The following is a 22,298-nucleotide window of genomic DNA, read 5'->3' on the forward strand; positions in this document are numbered from 1 at the left end:
CCCGATAAGACTAAAGCTAGACTGTCCGTGGCTTCTACTAGCGCCGCTAGAGTTTCGAGTAACCCCCCTCTGCCTAGATCCAAGAGGGAGTCGGTTCTTCGTGCATCCAGCACATCGCCAGTTCACACCAAAAGGGAGGTCCCCGCACGGTCAGCTAGTGTTTCGCCCACTTCCGGTACCAAGCCTCTGATCCTCGTCACGAAACCTCCGTCTGTTCCTAAGACCAAGGTTGCTTCCGTCCCAATTCCTCGGTCAATTGTTACTCGTTCACAAAGCAAAATGGCTCACAATGTAGTAGATTCGGCATTGAATAAGTTCATCGCCGCGACTGACCGTATAAGTCACTTTGCGGCGCGACTTAACAAGCCTTCTACTGACAGCCCGTCCCTGTACACGTGCCAGGTCCGGAGGGACCAGATGCGTGCCTTGTGGGACAAGGTCGAGAAGGAGTACGAGGCTTGCTCCTGCTTCATGTCGGATGAAATGACGACAGACGAGTTGCCTACCATTCAGGCAAAATATGATTACTGCTATATTCTCTATGAGCAGTGGTCCGCTCAGTTAAGTGAGCAAATAGCTGATGCCTCCCAGGCACTCACTCCCCGTACACCCGTACAAACGCAAGCCGTGCCGTTCATGTCCACAGGGTGTCGCCTACCTCCGTGCGACACCGAAGTTTTCGGAGGCGATTACACTCGCTGGCCCACCTTCCGAGACTTATTCACGGCTATTTACATCCGAAATCCAAGACTGTCGGAAGTTGAGAAACTTTTCCATCTCAACTCCAAGACCAGCGGAGAAGCCCATGCCATTGTGTCAAAGTCTCCTTTGACCAATGAGGGGTTTCAGTCGGCGTGGTCCAGCTTGACTGAGCGTTTCGAGAACAAACGGTTGCTCGTGAACAGTCAGCTGCGAGTCCTTTTCAATTTGCCCGCCATTGGGCAAGAGTCGGGTGCAGCCATTCAGGAGTTGCAGAGCACCATCCAAGGGTGCTTGACGGCCTTAGAGCACTCAAGGATCAACACGGAGAATTGGGATTGCATCCTGGTTTTCCTGTGTTCTTCGAGGCTCCCCAAATTGACCCTTTCTCTTTGGGAACAGTCCATACAAAATAAGAGCGACATTCCAACGTGGGTTGACATGAACGCTTTCCTTCTAGAGCGGTATCGCACCCTAGAAGCGATAGCGGAAGTGTCAGCCAGCACGAGCGCTCCGACGGTTACACGGGCCTCACGCAAGGAGGCCTCCGTCGCCAAGCAGGTCAACTCCTTTGAGAGTCGGGTGACTTTAAAAACCCAGTCCTGCAAGTTGTGTTCCCGGGAGAATCACCCGATTCGCTTGTGCCTCGTTTCCTCCAGATGGGTATCAACGATAGGGTCAATTATATAAAGCAACAGAAGCTGTGTCTAAATTGTTTCGCACGAGACCATATCCTGGCCGAGTGCACAAGTGCGCACAGCTGCTTTACTTGCAAGGGTCGTCATCATACACTCTTGCATCGAGTGAGCCCAACGCCGACAGACACAAACCCCATTCCATCTCCAGTACAGTCTACTTCCACCCAGTCAGCTAACGTCCAGTCATTCGTGGCAGTTAACACACAAGGTGTTCTGCTCAGCACAGCTGTCATTCACGTATACCATCTCGGCGTCCGCTATACAGCTCGGGCTCTGATTGACTCCGGATCAGAATCCACCTTCCTCTCAGAGAACTTGTTCAAGCGCTTGAGGATGCCGTATACATCCGTGCAAGCCCGCGTCTCTGGGCTGACTCAAGCTGTGGCAGCCCAGCCTCGAAAGTTTTGCCAATTCTTAATTGGCTCCCCGGTCAGACCCGATTTGCAGATCGAGGCGTCGGCGTACGTCCTCCCCCAGTTAGCGGGGAATCTGCCCTCATGTTCCGTCCCACAAACACTCCTCGAAAATCTGCCCAGCATCCAGCTGGCAGACCCCAAATTCCATGAGAGTTCGCAGATTGATGTGCTACTAGGCGCTGACATCCTCCCGTCCATTCTGCTCGGCGGCTCTCACCCTAACATTTGTGGGAGCCTCCTCGGTCAAGAGACCATTTTCGGTTGGATCCTGACTGGCCCTGTGTCGGGATCCATTTCAAAGTCCATTTCGTCCTTTTCGGCTCGACTGTCCGTCGAGCGAACTCCGCCATTGGAGGAACTCCTCTCCAAATTTTGGGAGGTGGAGGACCTGCCGGCTAGCCCAGCGAAAGAATCTGTCCTTTTCTGTGAGGCTAACTTCAACGCCACGACCGTGCGAACCTCAACGGGTCACTCGAGGGCTACCGCTCTCGCTCAGTTCCTGAGAAACGAGAGCCGTTTAAAGAGGAACGACTCTCTGAAGGAACAATATGACTCCGTTATTCGAGAGTATCTGGATTTGGGTCACATGACTGAAGTCCCCCCCATCCAGTTCCGGCAACTACTATTTGCCGCATCACGCTGTTCTCAAGCCCGACAGCACCACCACGAAGCTTCGCGTTGTATTCAACGCCTCCAGCCCGACTTCAAACGGGAAGAGTCTGAACGACATCCTCCACACTGGGCCAATCCTTCAATCCGACCTGACCATTCAAATCCTGAAATGGAGGTTTTTCCAGTTCGTCTTCAACGCTGACATCACCAAGATGTATCGGCAAATCCTTGTGGATCCCAAACACACCCGGTTTCAAAGGTTGCTCTTCCGTACTCCAGACGAGAAGTTATGCGACTTTGAGCTCAACACAGTCACCTTTGGAGTGAACTGTGCTCCGTACCTGGCTATCCGCGTTCTGCATCAACTTGCGAGTGATGTTCGCGACCGGTACCCCCTCGCTAGTGACATCATCGCCAATTATATGTACGTCGATGACGTCCTAGCAGGAGCTCACACTAAGCAGGCTGCGGTGTCTGCTATAGATGAGCTTCGAACAGCGCTCGAGAGTGCTGGGTTCCCTTTGCGTAAGTGGACCTCGAACTCGAAAGATGTGCTGAGAAGAATCCCTAAGGATCACTTGCTCTGTGAAGACTTCCTCGAGATCGACGAAGCTAGTGTCGCAAAGACGCTAGGTATTCGTTAGGTGACCACGTCCGACGAGTTCTTTTTCGTCACCGCCGAGATGGTGTCCAAACCATCTTTCAGCAAGAGAGAAGTGCTGTCGCAGATCGCCAAGTTGTTCGATCCTGCAGGTTGGCTTGCTCCCGTGGTCATTTGGGCCAAGATTTTTATGCAAGAAATCTGGAAGCAAGAAATCGGCTGGGACGACTCCTTACCGGCGGATCTCACAGAGCAGTGGACCAGTTTTCTGCGAAACTATTCGTCCTTGCAGGACATCCGCATTCCTAGATGGACCAACTACACTCCCGGCGCAAAAGTCCAATTCCACGGTCTTTGCGACACCTCTCAAAGCGCGTATAGAGCCGCTCTTTACGCACGTGTGGAAACAGCTGGACAAGTGTCTGTGAGCCTTCTAGCAGCGAAGACTAGAGTTGCACCTATCAAGACGGTCTCTCTACCTCGTCTTGAGCTGTGCGGAGCTCTCCTGTTGGCAGAATTATCCGCCGCCCTCCTACCACATTTTCCCACCCCCGACGCTGAGACGTACCTGTGGACAGATTCCACTATAGTTCTGGCAAGGTTGGATAAGCAGCCATGCAAGTGGACCACTTTCGTGGCGAACCGAGTGGCCAAGATTCACTCGGTGAATGGCACCTGGCAACATGTTCGTTCCGAACACAACCCAGCCGATCTGGCAAGCCGCGGTGTTTCGCCGCAAGAGCTATTGGCCAGTCGCCTTTGGTGGCAGGGGCCTGAATGGCTGACGCACTCACCAGCGCAGTGGCCTTCACCAGTCATTGGGCTCGATACTGAATTGGAGTGTCGAGCGGTGAAGGTCCATGCAGCGCAAGTCCTATGTGAGGACTTCCTCGACAGTTTCTCCAGGTTCGATCGAGCGCTCCGAGTGTTTGCGTATGTGCGAAGGTTTGCCCAGCGTTGCCGCCATCCCAAGGTCTCGTTTCCAGAGACGCTCAGCTCTCAAGAGCTTGCAGAAGCTCAAGAGAGGCTGATTGTACAGGCTCAGAACCGGGTATACGTGAAAGAGTGTGCTTCCCTCCGGTCCCATTATCGTTTAATCGGGTCAAGCGATATCCTAAGCTTGAATCCGTTCCTTGACAAGCAAGGTGTCCTGCGTTCCTGTGGACGCGTCAGAGCGTCCACCTCCTTATCCTACGACGAACGGCATCCAATAATTCTCCCGTTCGGCTGCGTGTTTTCACGCCTCCTGGTTTCGTTCACGCATCAAGTCTCCCTCCATGGAGGCAACCAATTGGTGATGCGGCTGGTCCGAACCAAGTTCTGGATTCCCAAGCTAAGGAACTTGGTGAAGACAGTAATTAGTGCATGCAAGACCTGCGTGATTCATCGCCGCAAGCTCCAGTTGCAGCTGATGGGTGATCTCCCAACCGCTCAGTCGACCTTTTCGCGACCTTTCACTAACTCCGGAGTAGACTTCGCCGGTCCCTTCGACGCCAAGAGCTACGTCGGACGGGGCTGCAACATTACGAAGGGTTACGTATGTGTCTTCGTGTGCTTCAGCACGAAGGCAATCCATCTTGAGGCGACCACGGATCTGACAGCGGAAAAGTTCTTGGAAGCTTTCTCCCGATTCGTGGCACGGCGCGGGTGCCCTCTTCACATGTACTCTGACAACAGGAAAACGTTCGTCGGAGCCTCCTCCATTCTCTCCAAAGAATTTGTGGAGAGCACCCGCAACCTGATTCTCACCACTCACAGCCATCAAGGTCTTGCATGGCATTTCAACCCACCTGGTGCCCCTCACATGGGGGGTCTCTGGGAAGCAGGCGTCAAGAGTTTCAAGACGCATTTCTACAAGACGGTATCCTCCGTAAAACATACGTTCGAGGAACTTTCCACCCTCCTGTCCAAAATTGAAGCGTGTCTCAATTCGCGGCCTTTGTCTCCTATGTCAGAGGATGTGAGCGACTTGGCGGCACTTACTCCCGGTCATTTCCTGATCGGGGGTCCGCTACTCTCCATGGCGGAGCCAGAGTCCAGAGAGGATGTGGAGTCCATCCGCAACCGCTGGCAACGGCTCAAGGCTCTCCATCAGCATTTCTGTGTGCGATGGAAGAACGAATATTTGAGGGAATTGCATAAGCGGAATAAGTGGCAGTCACCTTCACGCGATCTCCAAATCGGTGACATGGTGGTCATCAGAGAGGAGAATATACCACCACAAGAATGGCGCCTCGGGCGTGTGCTGACCGCTTGCCCAGGTGCTGATGAAATGGTCCGTGTGGTAGACCTCCAGACGTATCATGGTGTTTTCCGCCGACCAGTTGCAAAGCTGGTCCTCCTTCCTACGGGACGCGCGCTCTGAGTCACCTATTCTTCTCTCTACCGCCATCCACTATCCTGTGGTTTTCTCTTCCGGCTTAGGCAATTCATCCCGCGCCATGTTCTTCATTTAATCTATTGTTTTTGTTCTTTTTCTCTTCCTTTTGTTTTTTCGCTTTTTGGTTTCATCCCGTTACAGTTTACCATGGCGTCCTCCAGAAGATCATCCTGCTGCCTCTCCGACGGAGTGAGCTTGCGAGGGCTCTTCTCGCCTGCGCGCTCCCTTTCGCCTCCGATTGCCGGCTCTCCGCCGAGACAAGTCGCCCCGATGGAGTCCGAGCCCGCCCCAGCACCGGTTACTCCGCGTGGAGTTTCCGTGCCTCGCCGGGCCGCCCCCCAGCGGGGTGAGTATGTGCCTCCCGGCACAAACTCGTACCGCTGTAGGGTGTGCCGTGGTGTCCACGCGCTGCGCCAATGTCCACGGTTTGCCCAGCTGACGCCAGAGAAGCGGCTCCGGGCAGTACTTGTCAATAAGTAGTGTCCCAACTGCTTGGCTCATCAGCACTCCGGGGGCACTTGCCGCAGCGGTGGACGGTGCAGGCATTGTGGTGAGGACCACCACTCCATGCTGCACATGCGGGATCCTAATTCCAAGCATCGGTTGGCGCGACAACCGAGGGGCCGACGCGACCACCCGGCACCCACCAGAGGAGGACCATCGTCATCCCGGATGGACCGGCCCACTTCCCCACACACCAGGCCCGTGCCTAGCCCCGCCTTGTCATTGACGGCACTACTCCAGTGCAAGGGAGTCAGTATTCTCCCCACCGCGGCGGTCTGGCTAGTCACGGGGAAGACGGCCTTCGAGGCGCGAGTGCTCATGGATCCGTGCTGTCCATGCAGTGGCCATGGGCCTCTCCATCACTCGCGTGGGCGCAGAAGGAGTGTGCACGGCAACGTTGCGCTCCAAGACGTCACCCATGAGGTCGTCTTCAAAACTGATCCGCAGCTCCATACAACGACGCCCACCAGGACTGTCACACCAGCCGGGCCCAGTTCTTTCAGCAACCTCGTGTTGGCTGACAAGGACTGGTTCCGCTCGGCATCGGTCTCGGCAGTCTTGGGGGCTGATGTGTACCCTGACGTCGTGCTACCGGGTATCCTCCCGGGCCAAGGCGGACTGCCTATGGCGCAGAATTCCACGCTGGGCTGGATTCTGTCAGGCACGTGCTACTAGCAGTTTCGGTTGCAATCCCAATATTGCAAGGGGGGGGAGAATGTTGATGCGAGCGCATTGCTAAGTGAGAGGCACACCTCCGCTCCGCCGACCGAAAAGCACTCAAAGCTTTTTCGCTCACTAGCAATGCGCTCAGTGCGTAAGAATGCACTCAAGCTCCAGTGCTCTCAACTTCTCTCTCCCACAACTCACCACCGCTGAGCCGCGCTCAGCATAGATCAACGAAATGCCGTCGGCATTTCTCTGACGTTCAGTTTCCAACCACGTCTCTTTTCGATCGGTATAATTACCCAACTCTGTGCGCCACAAAAATCCGCCAAGTTTACAAATAAATCTACAATATATATTTAGTGAAAAAAACGCGAGTGTTTTTTATTTCGGGAAGAAGAAACTTTGGAACTATTTCAGCGCCCTCACGAACAGCTGTAGTAGTATGACTACAATCTACAACAGTCGACGCTGGAACAGTGTGTACGGTGTGATTGGACCAGTGTGATTACACACTCACAACCATTCCACCTACGCCGCGTGTCACGTTTTATACTATTCGCACGAACCACAACTTTTCCCGTTAACTGTAGAAGGGTGACTACAACCACTACAGTCGACACCGAAAAAGTGTGTACAGCGCAACATAGTCAGTGTGCTTCACACTGACCCTCGTGACAACCACCCGCATAACATTCCTATCGACGTTGGACCTGAGGACAATCGCAGAAGCGGAAATATCTATACCATTGTTGACTTCTCTGGAAGCAGTGAAATAAGAAATAAAGAAAACAAAATTAAGAATTCAAAACTACTGTGTCTTTCTTTTACATCGAGATCTCCATTTGGCTACCAAGATTGTCTCACACCTTGTGATACTCGGCTTGTAGGGTTTCAGCAAACATAAATTTCTTATTTCGACCCCTGGACAGCGCTAGTTACCTTGGCGTTGTGACGGTTCGTTACAAGTGGCGCCCGAGCAGGGACCCTACAAGTCAAGTGGAACTCAGTTTCCGAGTGGCATAAAAACCTACTAGCAAGGTGTGATTTCGTAGCTTGAGTCGTTACATTTCCGCGAGTGTTTCAAAGTAAAAATAAATATGAGTGATCATGATAGTGATAGCGACGCGTGTTCGCAGGAGATATCCAGCCCTGGAGTTGGCGTAAAATGGATTTACTACCGTCGGCGCGATGAGTTAAAAGCATTGGCGCAAGAATTCAAGTTCTCGGTCGAAGGCAAAGTCGAGGACCTGAGGAAAGCGTTCGCTTCACTAATAACCAAAAGTAGGCTTGGAAAGAGCGTCTGGGCTCGATTGGCCGAATTAGAAATATGATACACGCGGCCGCGCACTTCATAACCCGACGCGCAAGCCACCACCTTAGGCTTGAGCCAGCAGTTTTTGCACGCCCCGCCGTTTACCCTGCCCAAGACGGAAGCACGTTCGACGTCTCACGTCCCGGTGCTATCTTCCACCCCTGCCACTTCAAGTCTACACAGGCCAATTCAGCGAGTCTCAGCCGAACCCGATCACCGCCAACCCTTGGCCATACGGCACTGACCTGGATCGAATTCGGAAATGGGGAATCCAATTCGACGGTCAGGGTGATCCGTTGGCTTTTGTCGAGGCATTGGAGGAACGGGCTCAGGCATACGGGATCTCGGTACCCCCGAGAACACATTGACCAAGGATTCACGAATTCGTCTCGCTGACGGCTCTGTTCGGGAGGTCACGAAGACGCTCATAGCGCGTGTCTGCCTGGAGAATCAGGAAGTTCGTCTACCATTCCTGGTTTTACCCCATATTCTTGAGCCCGTGATCATGGGCCTAGATTTGCTCTGTTCCATAGAAACAACGATTTGCTGCGGTACAGCCCAGATTCGTTTAGATAATTCGCTAACATCGATGAAAACACCTTTGTGCCCTCGAGCCTCGCACTCCGAGCCTATCCTGGCGACACCAAGTTTGACGGAATGACAGGGGTAACCTCAATCGCGGAGCACACTATGTATAACACTGCGAGACGAGCGACCTATCAAACAGCGTTATTTTCCTAAGAACCCAGCCATGCGAAGGATCATCGACGAACAGGTCGACCAATTGCTGAAGGATGGGCTAATCAAGCCTTCTTATAGTCCCCACAGTGCCCCAATTGTACTAGTAAAGAAGAAGAATGTGCAATGGCGATAGTGCGTGGACTACCGACAACTCAACGAGCGATCAGTTCCTGATGCATACCCTCTTCCGAGGATTACCTACATCCTGGAACGCCTACGACACGCAAAATTCATATCCACGTTGGACCTCAAGAACGGCTACTGGCAGATACCGATGGCTACAGGAAGTCGAGAGGCCACAGCTTTCACCGTGCCAGGACGCGGCCTTTATTAATGGCGAGTGATGCCGTTTGGACTACATTCGGCCCCGGCGACATTCCAGCGTACCTTGGACTCCGTGATCGGAGTCGACATGGAACCTTTCGCATTCGCGTACTTGGACGACATTGTGGTGGTCGGAAATTCTCTAGAGGAACACACTAAAAACCTTAGAGAAGTGTTCAAAAGGCTCCGGCGGGCGAACTTACGCATAAACCACGAGAAGTGCGCATTCTTCCAGCGGAAAATAAACTACTTAGGGCATGTGATCAGTGAGGAGGCGATTCACACAGATCCTAGCAAGGTAGCAGCTGTCCGCGAATTAATTCCCCCGGCTAACTTGAAAGAATTACGCCAGTGCATCGACATGGCGTCTTGGTACCGCAGATTTGTTCCTAACTTTGCTACGGTGGTGCAACCCATGTCACAACTCCTCAAAAAGGGGCGAAAGTGGACATGGGGTGAAGAGCAGCAGGCCGCGTTCGACGAACTAAAAACTCTCTTGACCACCGCCCCTGTGCTAGCGTGCCCGGACTTCCACGTGCAGTTCGTACTACAAACTGACGTTAGTAACGTAGGAATCGGAGCAGTCCTGACCCAAGAAATCGACGTTCAAGAACGGGTGATATCCTACGTTAGTCGACGGCTCAACAAAACGGAGGAGAACTACTCCGCCACCGAGAAGGAATGTCTCGCAGTGATCTGGGCCATCAGGAAACTTCGTTGTTATCTGGAGGGTTACCGATTCGAGGTCGTCACCGACCATCTGGCACTCAAGAGGTTAAATTCACTTGAGTCACCACATGGACGTGTGGCACGTTGGGCTTTAGAGCTGCAACAATACCAATACGACGTGCGATATCGACTCGGAATTCAGAACGTAGTCGCCGACGCCCTTTCCCGACAACCCCTTACCAGGCTGGCTATGTTAAAGGAGGAGGCCCAACCTTGTTCTTGGTTATCCCGGCGCATACAACAGGTGAGTGAGGAACCACAACGCTACCCGGATTATACCATCAGGGACGGACAACTGTTCCGGCACATCGTGCATCGGTCCGATGATTTCGACGACGTTACCTGGAAGTTGTGCGTACCCCGGGCCATGCGACCTCGCGTTCTCCACGAGTGTCATGACCAACCAGCTGCCGGTCACTTAGGAGTACGTAAGACTATTCTTCCAATCAGTCAGCGGTACTACTGGCCAGGTATGCATCGGGACGTTAAGAAGCACGTCCGGCAATGCCTGAGCTGCCAAAAATTCCAGATATCACAACAGAAGCCTGCCGGACCCATGCATACCCGGCCCGCAGAAGAAACCTTCGTCGTCATTGGAGCCGATTTCGTCGGCCTACTTCCTCGTTCCAAGCAAGGTAACACCATGCTCCTCGTTTTCTTTGACTTGTTTTCCAAATGGGTAGAACTAGTGCCACTACGACGTGCCTCTACTGCGAGCCTTCAGCCAGCGTTCCGAGAACATATCCTCGCTCATTTCGGTGTTCCGCGACGTTTCGTGTGCGACAATGGTACACAATTCACTAGCCGGTCCTTCAAGGCATTCCTAAAAACCGCTGGAGTCGACCTGCAACACACTGCCCCCTATTCTCCACAGGAAAACTTAACGGAACGAGCAAACCGGACAGTTAAGACCATGATCTCGCAATTAATTGACGGACAGCAGAACCAATGGGATGAGTTGTTCCAGAGATCACATTAGCTATCAATTCCAGCGTCTCCGAGTCCACCGGCTACAGTCCCGCTTTCCTAGTACAGGGTAGGGAACCACGACTTCCCGGAGGATTATACGACGAGGTGACACCAGAGGCCCCCAGCGAACTAGAAGACCCCGGCAATAAGGCAAAAAGACCGCAGGAGATATTTACAATCGTACGAGGAAACCTGAACCAGGCGAGCCATGACCAGAGTCGACATTACAATCTACGCCGGAGGCAATGACGACCTACTCTGGGCGGAAAGGTGCTTTTGCGGCAACACTATCTCTCCAATGCTGCCGACGGTTTCGCAGCAAACATCGTCCGCCTGCAACACACAACGACCAACCAAAGAAGGGTAGCTAACATTGCAGATCTCCGGGAGTTCCAGGAGCAGAGGCCTGAGTCCGAGGCCGAAGATTACGAGAGCGATACGTCGAGAGCCGCGATCGCCCTACCAATAATCTCACTACTTTCCTTAATCATTAGAGAACATGGAACCGATCGATCTCACTCTTTCCTCCCCGCCACGCGACTACGCCGGCGATGAACCCCGGACAGCCAACTTGCGCCGTTTGACTCGTGACCGTTCGGAGCCGCATTACTCCCCGTGGCCCGAAGATGAACCCCGGATGACTCCTGACCGTTCGGAGCCGCATTACTCCCCGTGGCCCGAAGACGACCCTTTGTACCAAGCCAGTCTGCGAGCGATGTACAACCCCGTCAGCGAGGGGTAATCGGAGGAGGAAGGGTCCTACGAGGAGGACGAGATATCCGGACAGGAGGAGAACAGCGAGGCGGAAGAGCCCTTTTCTCGGCTCCCACCAGGCGCTTGGTCACCCCGTGGACGTGGGGTGTATGGCCGACCCCCGTCGCCGAGGACAGAACACCCACCCTACGCCTACTCCGGGAAATGGACGTGTCTGACCCCGACGGGCTTCCCCCTCCCATGCACTCCTCCGACCCACCTCAGGAAGGTCCACGCTGGGAATTCGCGTCGTCGGACGACGAGCCGGACGGACCTCGGTTCCGCCGGCAGTACGCTAGGACTTCCCCAGCCAACGAGGAGACCGACCGTCTCTCCGACCCACTGGAGGTCCTGGGGCAGGACTTGGTGCCGTTGGAGGAGGATGGGGACCAAAATTTAATGTCCGAAGTAGCCCACGGAAGCGAGCTGGTGGAAGCTCCCACCAACTGGATGGTGGAAAGGTCCGCTGCAACGAGGGACGAGGAACCAGGACCAGGTTCACGCACACCTACCTCGACACCACCTATCAGGTGAATAGGTCCAAAACCGGACGTATCCGGATTTTCAGGGATTTCCCGCCCGGCGGGAAAGGAGAGTGTGACGCACCATACTGCGCCCCATAATAAAACAATAGCCCAAAAACATATATATATCAGAGTTTTTCTCTCACATACGGTCACTCACCCAGCTGTGCTGAGTTAACAGCGCATGTGCAACGCAAACAGAGCCAAGCGAGTTAACAGCGCATGTGCAACGCAAAAGGAGCCAAGCGAGTTAACAGCGCATGTGCAACGCAAACAGAGCTAAGCGAGTTAACAGCGCATGTGCAACGCAAAAGGAGCCAAGCGAGTTAACAGCGCAAGTGCAACGCAAACAGAGCCAAGTGAGTTAACAGCGCATGCGCAAATTTAGGGAAAAGAAAGAAAAAGCAAGTTGGCAGAGCCAAGACCTTGACCCAGATAAAGGCGAGAGTAGGAGGAGCGGCTCTGACTCTCTGATTAGAAGTTGCCAGTAGAGGTGGAAAAAACATCGATGTAACATCGATGTTATCGATGTTGCCAAAAATATTTTTAACATCGATTGTTTTCTGGAAACATCGATTATCGTCACTTGTAACCGAGAAACAGAAAGCGTGGTAGGCGGAGAACAAATTTTTGTGCAATTTTTACAAAAACTAATCTATTTTACTTGAATTTATAGTGAACAATATTGGTGGTGATGGTGGCAAAGTGCTTAAAAACAAAGTTAATTAAAAGTAAGTTAACTGAAATATAAATAATTTTATGCAAAATGCGTACACATGTATGTATATGTATGTATATGACAATACTTTTGCGTTCCAGCATCTTCCACGGCATCCGAGAGAATCTTCAGCAAAGCTGGCCAAGTCATTAGTGAGCGCAGGAGCTCTCTCAAACCAAAAATAGGTAATATGTTGTTATTTTTGAAGAAAAACAGCTTCCTTTATGATCTCAATTAAATAAATAAATAAATTTAAACGGCGATAATCGATTATAATCGATGTTTTCTTCCCAAAATATCGACAACATCGATTATGGCCAACATCGATGTTTTTCTAGCTCTAGTTGCCAGTGCGAAACTCTTTTACCCGCGAGTGCCTTTGATAAAAAGTCTTGAGCAGAACCAACGTGTATACTTGACAACTAGAAGTTCATCACGCAGCCAACGCTTATTTTACAGGTACATTCAAGCTGGATGCTTGATACCCACTTGCTCATTGATTTTTCCCCGTTGCTCCCCCGTTTAACATATGCGATTACGCATAACCAGTAAGCATTGTTATTACATAACCCCACTCAAGTGCGACAACGCACTAACAAAACAACACTAACGTCATACGCTACACATTGTTCTTTTTCGCCGCGTCTTTCGTTCGTCTTTTCTTTTCGCACAACGCGCATATTTTTTTCCCGTTCACTGTAGTAGTGTGACTACAGACTAATACAGTCGACGCTGAAAAAGTGTGTACAGTGTGACTGTGCCAGTGTGATTACACGCCAGCATTTGTCTCACTCATACTGTGTACCTCGTTTTTCGTAGTGCTCGTGCAAAGCAAAGTGCCCGTTCGCTGTAAAAGTGAGACTACCAGTAGTACAGTCGACGCTGGAATAGTGTGTATAGTGCGGCTGTGCCAGTGTGATTACACACCAACACTCGCCTCACCTAAACCGTACATCCCGGTTACGATTCTTCGCGAAGTACACCGAACTCTCCCGTTAGCTGTAGTAGTGTGACTACAAACTACTAAAGTCGACGCTGGAACAGTGTGTACGGTACGCCGCGTGTCACGTTTTATACTATTCGCACGAACCACAACTTTTCCCGTTAGCTGTAGTAGTGTGACTACAAACTACTACAGTCGACGCCGGAACAGTGTGTACGGTGTGATTGCACCAGTGTGATTACACACTCACAACCATTCCAACCACGCCGCGTGTCTCGTTTCATACTATTCATACGAACCACAACTTCTTCCCGTTAGCTGTAGTAGGGTGACTACAACCACTACAGTCGACACCGAAAAAGTGTGTACAGCGCAACATAGTCAGTGTGCTTCACACTGACCCCCGTGACTACCACCCGCAGAACATTCCTATCGACGTTGGACCTGAGGACAATCCCAGAAGCGGAAATATCTATACCATTGTTGACTTCTCTGGAACCAGTGAAATAAGAAATAAAGAAAACAAAATTAAGAATTCAAAACTACTGTGTCTTTCTTTTACATCGAGATCTCCATTTGGCTACCAAGATTGTCTCACACCTTGTAATACTCGGCTTGTAGGGTTTCAGCAAACATAAATTTCTTATTTCGACCCCTGGACAGCGCTAGTTACCTCGGCGTTGTGACGGTTCGTTACAATGTATATGTATAGTTGTTACACAAATACAACATGTACTCTATACACACTTAGAATATTGACACTAATATTACACTTTTTTTTTATAACACAACAACGCAAACTAAAAAAAAAAAGGGGATTAAGCGACACATACTAAACATATTTAATTTAAAGTGTTGTACATATATAGACTTATTATTTATGGAAAAATACCAATTTGGTATTTCTCAACGCAAAAGATTCTTGACCAACCGTAAGCTGGCCACACCTTTTTAATTTCTCTTCTATTTTGATGGATACACGTAATAAATAAAATAGCTTCACATGATCGAGTCCAATATCTGCATATAGAAATGTGACGAACTGACGAATATCGTACACATAACTGACGAATATCGTACACAAATATTGTGATCAAAATGATTATGTGTGTGTGTATGTATACATAAATTGACTGCTGTAATTCGCTGCAACGCGTTGGTTTGAATTCGCCGTAAGCAGTGCTCACACACTGCTTGTGTTTGTTTCTGCTATTGCTTCTTCCTTGTGAACTGAAAATGACAAACCATATAATACATAGATAAGCCAGCTCTTGAAAAAAATTGTATCATTGAAAACAGTATTATTGCGTCCCCAGAAAAGCCGAGCGCTGCGCAGCAACCTCAAAGAACATCGATAAACCAATTCTTATCGTAGTGTCACTTACGACAAAAGTGAATTGAGGGTATTAAGTTCAGTGTGTTTTTATTGTTTTAAAATATGCCAAAAAACTACAAACAAAAATGTCGGGGCGCTTGGCTAACAAGCGATAAGTTGAAGACATGGGCGCGTAGGGACGACACGGATGAAAGAAGAGCTTTGTGCTGTTACTACAAATGCACAATCACTATCTGATTTGCGAGCCCATGCCTTGGCCAAAAAGCATAAAAGTGCTACGGGCGGCTTTATGCAAACCAACCAAATAGATTGTATTACTTCGCTGGTTAAGACGATGGAACAAGAAGCAGCGCTATGCCGTTTTGTGGCCGAGCATGCATCGATGGCTCAGGTGGACCACTTAGGAAACCTAGTCATTAGATACTTTGAAGACGACAGCACTAGTCGCATACCTCTACACAGGAAAAAGTGCACCAACATCATTAAAAATGTTTTGGGACTGCACTTTTCCGAGAAAGTGCAGAGTGATATTGGGGACTCAAAGTTTAGTGTCCAAATAGATGAATCGACGGATATAAGTGTTACTAAACTTCTAGGTATGTACATATATTTCAAATTCAACTATTTGTATTGTATTTTTGTCATATATAATATTGTCCACATCTCTTTTTATGTAGTTCATTATGCAATTAGGTGTTGTCATCACTTATTTTTCGCATCAACATGAAAAGTTTCTTTCGAGTTTCTTTGCATGGAAACGCATCGTGCATTGTTGAGGCCATAAAAAACGAGCTGAAGGAGTCCAAACTCGTAAATAACAGTATGTACTCTTTGTTAAAAAAGGAAGCGCCTTCCTTGATTTTTCTGTCATTCGGTTCAATTGGCTGTAAGTCATGTTTGCAAAGATTTTTTGCCTGCTTAAAAAAAATGTTATTTGATGTGTGATCGTCCCTTTCTTAACAAGTAAAATAAAAAACTTACAACTTTTTGAAATATTCTTCGCCAAGGCTGCACTAAAGATACCAAAAGTGTGCGACACAAGGTGGCTGTCAATTGAATTGACAGTATCACGAATACTGCAACAATGGGAAGAGCTGAAACTCCATTTTAACCTAGCAGCGAGCAAGGAAAAATGCCATAAAGCGGATTCTTGCATCAAATGTTCAATGACAAGAACTACGCATATTTACTTTTTTAAATCCAATATTGTCAGAGTTGCAAAGAGTAAAGAAGTGCTAACAGAGCAGCAACACAAATGACACGGAATTATTAAATGATTTGGCATTGACCATTCAATCATTGATATAGATGTGGATTTGTTGGAAACGGAGGATATCGAAAGATATGTCCACGGTGATCTGGTGCAAGGATATGACTTTGAGAAACATATGAAATTAATGAAATTGGATCCATTATCCGAAAAAGAGATTCGAGACTGCTGCTCTAAATTTTTAGTTGAGCTTATTAAGCAACTCAAACAGAGGTAACTAGTCTTCATTTGACACAGAATAATTAAACCAAATATATTATTTTCAATTTAATTTAAGGCTTCCAGAAAACTATAAGTTATTGAACCAGATTGATATTTTTTCTGTGAACAATATGTTTTGCCACATTGTCACAAGACATTATTCCATTATTGGAAGGGCTTAGTTGCCAAAATATAGGGAAAAAAATTCATTTTGTAAATTGGCAAAATACGTACAGCACTAAAAAATTTTGAATTGAAGTCAATTCCTATATGGATTCTAGAGGCATCAACACATTTGCAGAGTTAGCTGGGGTTGCCATTAATATAACATATTATCGTTGCCTTGGTCCAACGCCGAAGCAGAGCGCATATTTAATCAAGTCAGCCTTGTCAAGTGTAAACTGCGAAATAGATTACATTTGAGTACACTTAACCGTATACTTCACGTAAGGTAATTGGTTTAATTGTTTTCCACTTAAAATGAAAATAAATTATATTCTAAATTATGCATTTACAGATATGGCTCACGTGGACTTGACAAATGTTGCTATACGTATAAGCTGCCTAATAAATTCCTAAAAATTATAGGAACAGGATTAACAAATGAGAATAAAAATGAGGAGAATTAGGACTCTATTGACGAAATTCTGAAAATATTGTGAAGATCAGAGCAGCTGCTGTTCAAATTCTATATAAAATGTTTTAATATTTCGTGAGCTCGCCCCGTGCCTATCAGAAAAATATAAAGAATAGAATGAATTGAAAAACCAGCTTTTTATACCCGCTACCCATACGGTAGAAGGGTATTATAACTTTGTGCCGGCAGGAAATGTATGTAACAGGTAGAAAGAGGTATCTCCGACCCTATAAAATATGTATATTCTTGATCAGCATCAACAGCCGAGACGATCTAGCCATGTCCGTCTGTTCGCCTGTGTGTCTGTCCGTCTGTGTGTCTGTTCGTCTGTCCGTATGAACACGTTTGTTTCAAATTTTTGCCACGCCCACTTCCGCCCCCGCAAATCAGATAATAAGTGTAAGTAGTTGAAATAACACGTTTCTATACATACCACATTTCTATACAAGGAAGTACTAATTAGGGTAACATGTCATTAATGTCAATTTAGGGGTAATAAAGATGCAATTTAATTAGGGTAACCTATTGAAATGTCAAGTGTGAGGTAATAAAGATGCAATTTAATTAGGGTTAGCTGTGGAAATGACAAGTGTGGGATTTGTGTGACGAATCGTACGCGACCCGAGACGGGGCGATGAAAGGATCGGGATCGGGGTCGGGGGCGTTTCGTCAGACAAATCCTTCGGAGTCGGGGTCGGGGTCGAGATCGCTTGTCCCGAGACGCCCTCGGGGTCGGAGTCGAGATCGCTTGTCCCGACACGCCCTCGAGGTCGGGGTCGCAATCGGTCTCGCACTCGGGATCGCAATCGAAAACGATTCGTAGATCGAGGACGAAAACGTGCAACGAACATGTGCTACGATACGCTCTCGAGGTCGAGACGAGACGGTGAGGGATCGGGGTCGGTGTCGCAATCGAAAACGATTCGTAGATCGAGGGCGAAAACGTATGACGAACACGTGCTACGATACGCTCTCGAGATCGAGACGAGACGGTGAGGGGTCGCGGTCGGGCTCGCAATCGAAAACGATTCGTAGATCGAGGGCGAAAACGTGCAACGAACACGTGCAACGAACACGTGCTACGATACGCTCTCGAGATCGTGTGTCCCGAGACGAGACGGTGAGGGGGTCGGGGTCGCAGAAAATCTGAAAAAAAAACGAATATTATAACCAAGATGGAATGAGACTAATACACCATGAATACCCAAGGATATTTGTTCACTATTCAATTTTCCTCGGTTTTCATCCAAAAACCTAAAATCCTTAAAATCACTTCTAGTTTGTGACTCGAAGATACACATCGGCTCCGCGATTCTCCAAAGTTAACAATATTTAAAAATTGTTAAGTGAATAATTGTCTAGTGAAAAATTGTTTAAACATTCAGTATTAACAATAAAACGCTCGTCGAAAACAAATTATAATTGTGCAGTGAAAATTGTTAATAACTTTCAAAATCAAGTTTGTTTAAACAAATTGTAAAATTCGAAAATTATTATTAAACAACATTGTAAAAATCAATTTTACAATACACAATCAAATACTTTAAAAACAATACTACAAATAAAATAAAGTTTATTACATTCAACCAACAAATAAAAAAAGAAGCAAACAAAAACATCAACATGAATCCCGAGAATATCAACAACTTCAACTACACCACCAACACCATCAATGGGGAGTATTGCTATTCCTGCCAGCATTACCTACCTGCAGGTATGCAATGGCATTTCCACGCTCGCACCGAGATACATAAATACAACTCTATCCGTCCGGTAGACGGAAGAATCAAGCAGATTGGGAATGGATACAAGGGACGTATTCTCCAATACATGTTTGAGAACGAGGGAGCGGATGTAAGGATGCCTTTTGAATTCCTAAATGAGGCTGGATTAGCACTGATCCCTCACTTGGAATGCGTGATGACTACCCACCTATCATCCAAATGCAATTTTGAGTTGTTTGCTGAGTACATGCTAATAAAAGAGTATGATATTCAACAAGAAATAAAATCGTTCCAGAGCACAATGTCTCAGGTTACGACTGGATCCGACTTCACCCGCTTCTTTGAATCGCATAAAAATGTGATAGACGCAAAAATGAGTGAGTTTCAGGAAAAGGATAGTGGATGGACCTTGACACGAATTATTAGGCTGGAGCTTAATGTTTACAAATGTGATCCGACAAAAGGATCTAATCATTTTGAGCTTCCGCTTAAATTAAAAAATAGAAAGGCAGTTGTTAATGTACATAACAAAGATGCCTTCTGTTTTAAGTGGGCAATTATATCAGCCCTCAAAACAATAAGTAGATCATACCATTGTAAGAGTTATGGTGTTGAGATTACGTCCCCAATAATCGAGGTGAATAACATAAAGATTGACTTCAATGGATTAGCATTCCCGATGGAAATTCGAAAAATAAAAGAGTTCACTCAACGAAACCCTCACATAAGTTTAAATGTTTTCGGGTATGATAAGGAATCTGACAAAATAATTGGACCACTTTACTGCGATGGAGTGGAAATGAGAATCCACATTAATTTATTATTCGTCGACGGACCCACGGCGGGTATTCATGGACACTATGTGTGGATTAAAAATATTTCATCGTAAGTACATTCATTAAATTTGAAAATATCACAATCACCTTACAATTTCAATTTTCATTCACAGTCTACTTGCCAAACAACTGGGTAAACATCGAGTTAAGCGTTGGTTCTGTAATCAATGCTTACAATACTCAACGAGTGAGGAGAGGGCGGCTCAACATACATTGAGATGTAGTCGGGTGGTTACCGAGGGACCAAGAAAGGATCAGAAGATCACCTTTAAAAATCATCACCGTCAGTTGGAGGTTCCGTTCGTCGTGTATGCAGACTTTGAATGTATATTGGAACCAGTATCATTAGATGTAAGTGTAAACACGAAAATTATTAATAAGCATGTGCCAGTAGCATTTGCATACTACATAAAGTGTGCATTTGACTCTGGCTTAGATAAGTTTGTTTCGAAGACAGGAGGTGATGTTGCTCGCACTTTCATTAAAAATTTAACGTCAGATTTGTCCGATTTGTATGAGAACCACATGAAAATAGTGGTTCCAATGCACATGAGTCATAATGAGTTAGATAATTTTAGGAAAGCGAGCATTTGCCACATATGTAAGGGTATTTTAAATAATGATAGAGTGAAAGATCATTGTCATTTTACAGGTAGATATAGAGGTGCAGCCCATAATTCCTGTAATCTTAATTACAAGACGGGTGATTTTATCCCCGTATTCTTTCACAATTTCTCCAAATACGATTCTCATTTGTTTGTTAAAGAACTTGGAGAAATTGAGGGGGAAATAAAAGTTATTCCTTTGAATAAGGAATTGTATATTTCAATTTCTAAATATCTCCCTCTAAGGAAAAATATGCTAGAAATCAGGTTTTTGGATACTATCAGATTCATGCCCTCTAGTCTAGACACACTCGCGGGAATTTGAGTGAGGAGAATTTCAATGTGCTGAAATCACAGTACAAAACAAGTCAGATTTTGAATTACTTCGCAGGAAAGGAGTTTTCCCATACGAATATTTAGATTCTGTTGAAAAACTAGATGAAACTTCTCTCCCACCAAGATCCAAGTTCTATAGTAATTTAACAGAATCAGAATGTTCAGAAGAGGATTATGCTCATGCCATCCAAGTATGGTATCATTTTAAATGTCGTTCATTGAAGGAATACTTAGAATTGTATTTGAAAACTGATGTTTTATTGTTAACAGACGTTTTCCAAAATTTTAGGACAATTTGTTCTTCAATTTACAATCTTGACCCAGCCCATTATTACACTACACCAGGATTGTCGTGGGATGCTATGTTAAAAACCACAGAGATTGAACTCGAGTTACTCACTGACATTGATATGATTATATATTTTAATAGTGGAATTCGGGGTGAGTTGGTGGTATGTAGGCATACAAAAGCAAACCACAAATACCTAAAAGATTTCGATCCTACTAAAGAATCGGAACTTTTAATGTATGTGGATGCAAACAATTTGTATGGTTGGGCTATGTCTGAGTGAGTTCAAATGGTTAGACACGAATCAGATTAAGAGTTTTAATCTAGAAAATATTCATGAAAATAGTGAGTATGGATATATTCTAGAGGTTGATCTAGATTACCCTTACTCAGTTCATGATGAACATAATGATCTACCATTCTGTCCGGATAACAAGCTACCATCAAGCAGTTGTAAAACTCCCAAGTTAATAGCCGATCTCGCTGAAAAGAAGAATTATATCATATACTATAAGACTTTAAAACAGTGTATGAGACATGGCTTGGAATTAAAAAAAATTCACTCCATCCTTCAATTTAGGCAGAAAGCCTGGCTCAAGAAATATATTGATATAAACACTGAGCATAGGACCAGAGCCAAAAATAATTTTGAAAAAGATTTTTTAAATTATTGAACAATGCTGTTTATGGAAAACCATGGAAAACAGTGAAAAAAGGGTGGATGTACGGATAATAACGGAGTGGGAGTATCCAGTTGAAAATAGGAAGTTAGGACGACCCAAATTATGTGCCAGGGATTTAATATCAAAATCTAATTTTCATAGTGCATCAAGGTTCAGTGAAACTATGTATGCAATTCAAATGAAGAGGTTACACAACATTTGTGATAAACCAATTTATTTAGGATTTGTAGTGTTGGAGATGTCAAAATACAAAATGTATGACTTCCATTATGACTACATGAAACCTAAGTTTGGGAAAGCACTCAAATTAAATTATATGGATACGGATTCATTTATTTACAGCATAAAAACAAATGATTTTTATGCAGATATTCGGGATGATGTGGAGTTAAAGTTTGACACGTCCGAATATCCAGATGAATTGGCCGAGTTGTATAAGTTTAAGAAATGTAATAAGAAACGATTAGGTTTCTTTAAGGATGAGTTGCATGGTAAACCAATGACTGCGTTTGTTGGTTTACACTCAAAAATGTATGCGTACACTTATGAAAATTTCGATAACTCTGGTGAAATATGCATAAAAAAAAAAATAAGGGGGTAAAGGCATGTTGTTTGATGGGCATTTCATTATCAAATTATTCAAATACTTTGTATACAGGAAAGCAAGAACGTTCTAGTATGCAGATGTTTAGGTCTAGAGGGCATGAAATCACTACAGTCGAAGTAACAAAAACTACATTAGATAGTCAAGATGATAAGCGAATAATAGAAGAAGATAAGATTTCAACTATA

General features: G+C 46.5%; 2 protein-coding genes and 1 long non-coding RNA gene across 3 annotated transcripts; all 3 read left to right on the forward strand.

The window, feature by feature from the left end:
- Window positions 1-279: 279 nt before the first annotated feature.
- On the forward strand, window positions 280-3,069 carry LOC132795439 (uncharacterized). Its single transcript, XM_060806143.1, has 3 exons — window positions 280-1,281; window positions 1,359-2,380; window positions 2,424-3,069. The coding sequence occupies exons 1-3, from the start codon at window positions 280-282 to the stop codon at window positions 3,067-3,069; spliced, it is 2,670 nt and encodes an 889-aa protein (XP_060662126.1).
- A 39-nt stretch (window positions 3,070-3,108) lies between these two features.
- On the forward strand, window positions 3,109-5,391 carry LOC132795440 (uncharacterized). The gene has a single exon (XM_060806144.1). It carries the CDS (start codon window positions 3,109-3,111, stop codon window positions 5,389-5,391), a length of 2,283 nt encoding a protein of 760 aa, XP_060662127.1.
- A 10,423-nt stretch (window positions 5,392-15,814) lies between these two features.
- On the forward strand, window positions 15,815-17,142 carry LOC132796055 (uncharacterized). Its single transcript, XR_009633494.1, has 3 exons — window positions 15,815-16,408; window positions 16,473-16,847; window positions 16,914-17,142. It is a non-coding gene; the product is annotated as an uncharacterized LOC132796055 (long non-coding RNA).
- Window positions 17,143-22,298: the final 5,156 nt, after the last annotated feature.

Source organism: Drosophila nasuta, chromosome X (assembly GCF_023558535.2).
Source record: "Drosophila nasuta strain 15112-1781.00 chromosome X, ASM2355853v1, whole genome shotgun sequence".
Classification (NCBI taxonomy): Eukaryota; Metazoa; Arthropoda; class Insecta; order Diptera; family Drosophilidae; genus Drosophila; species Drosophila nasuta.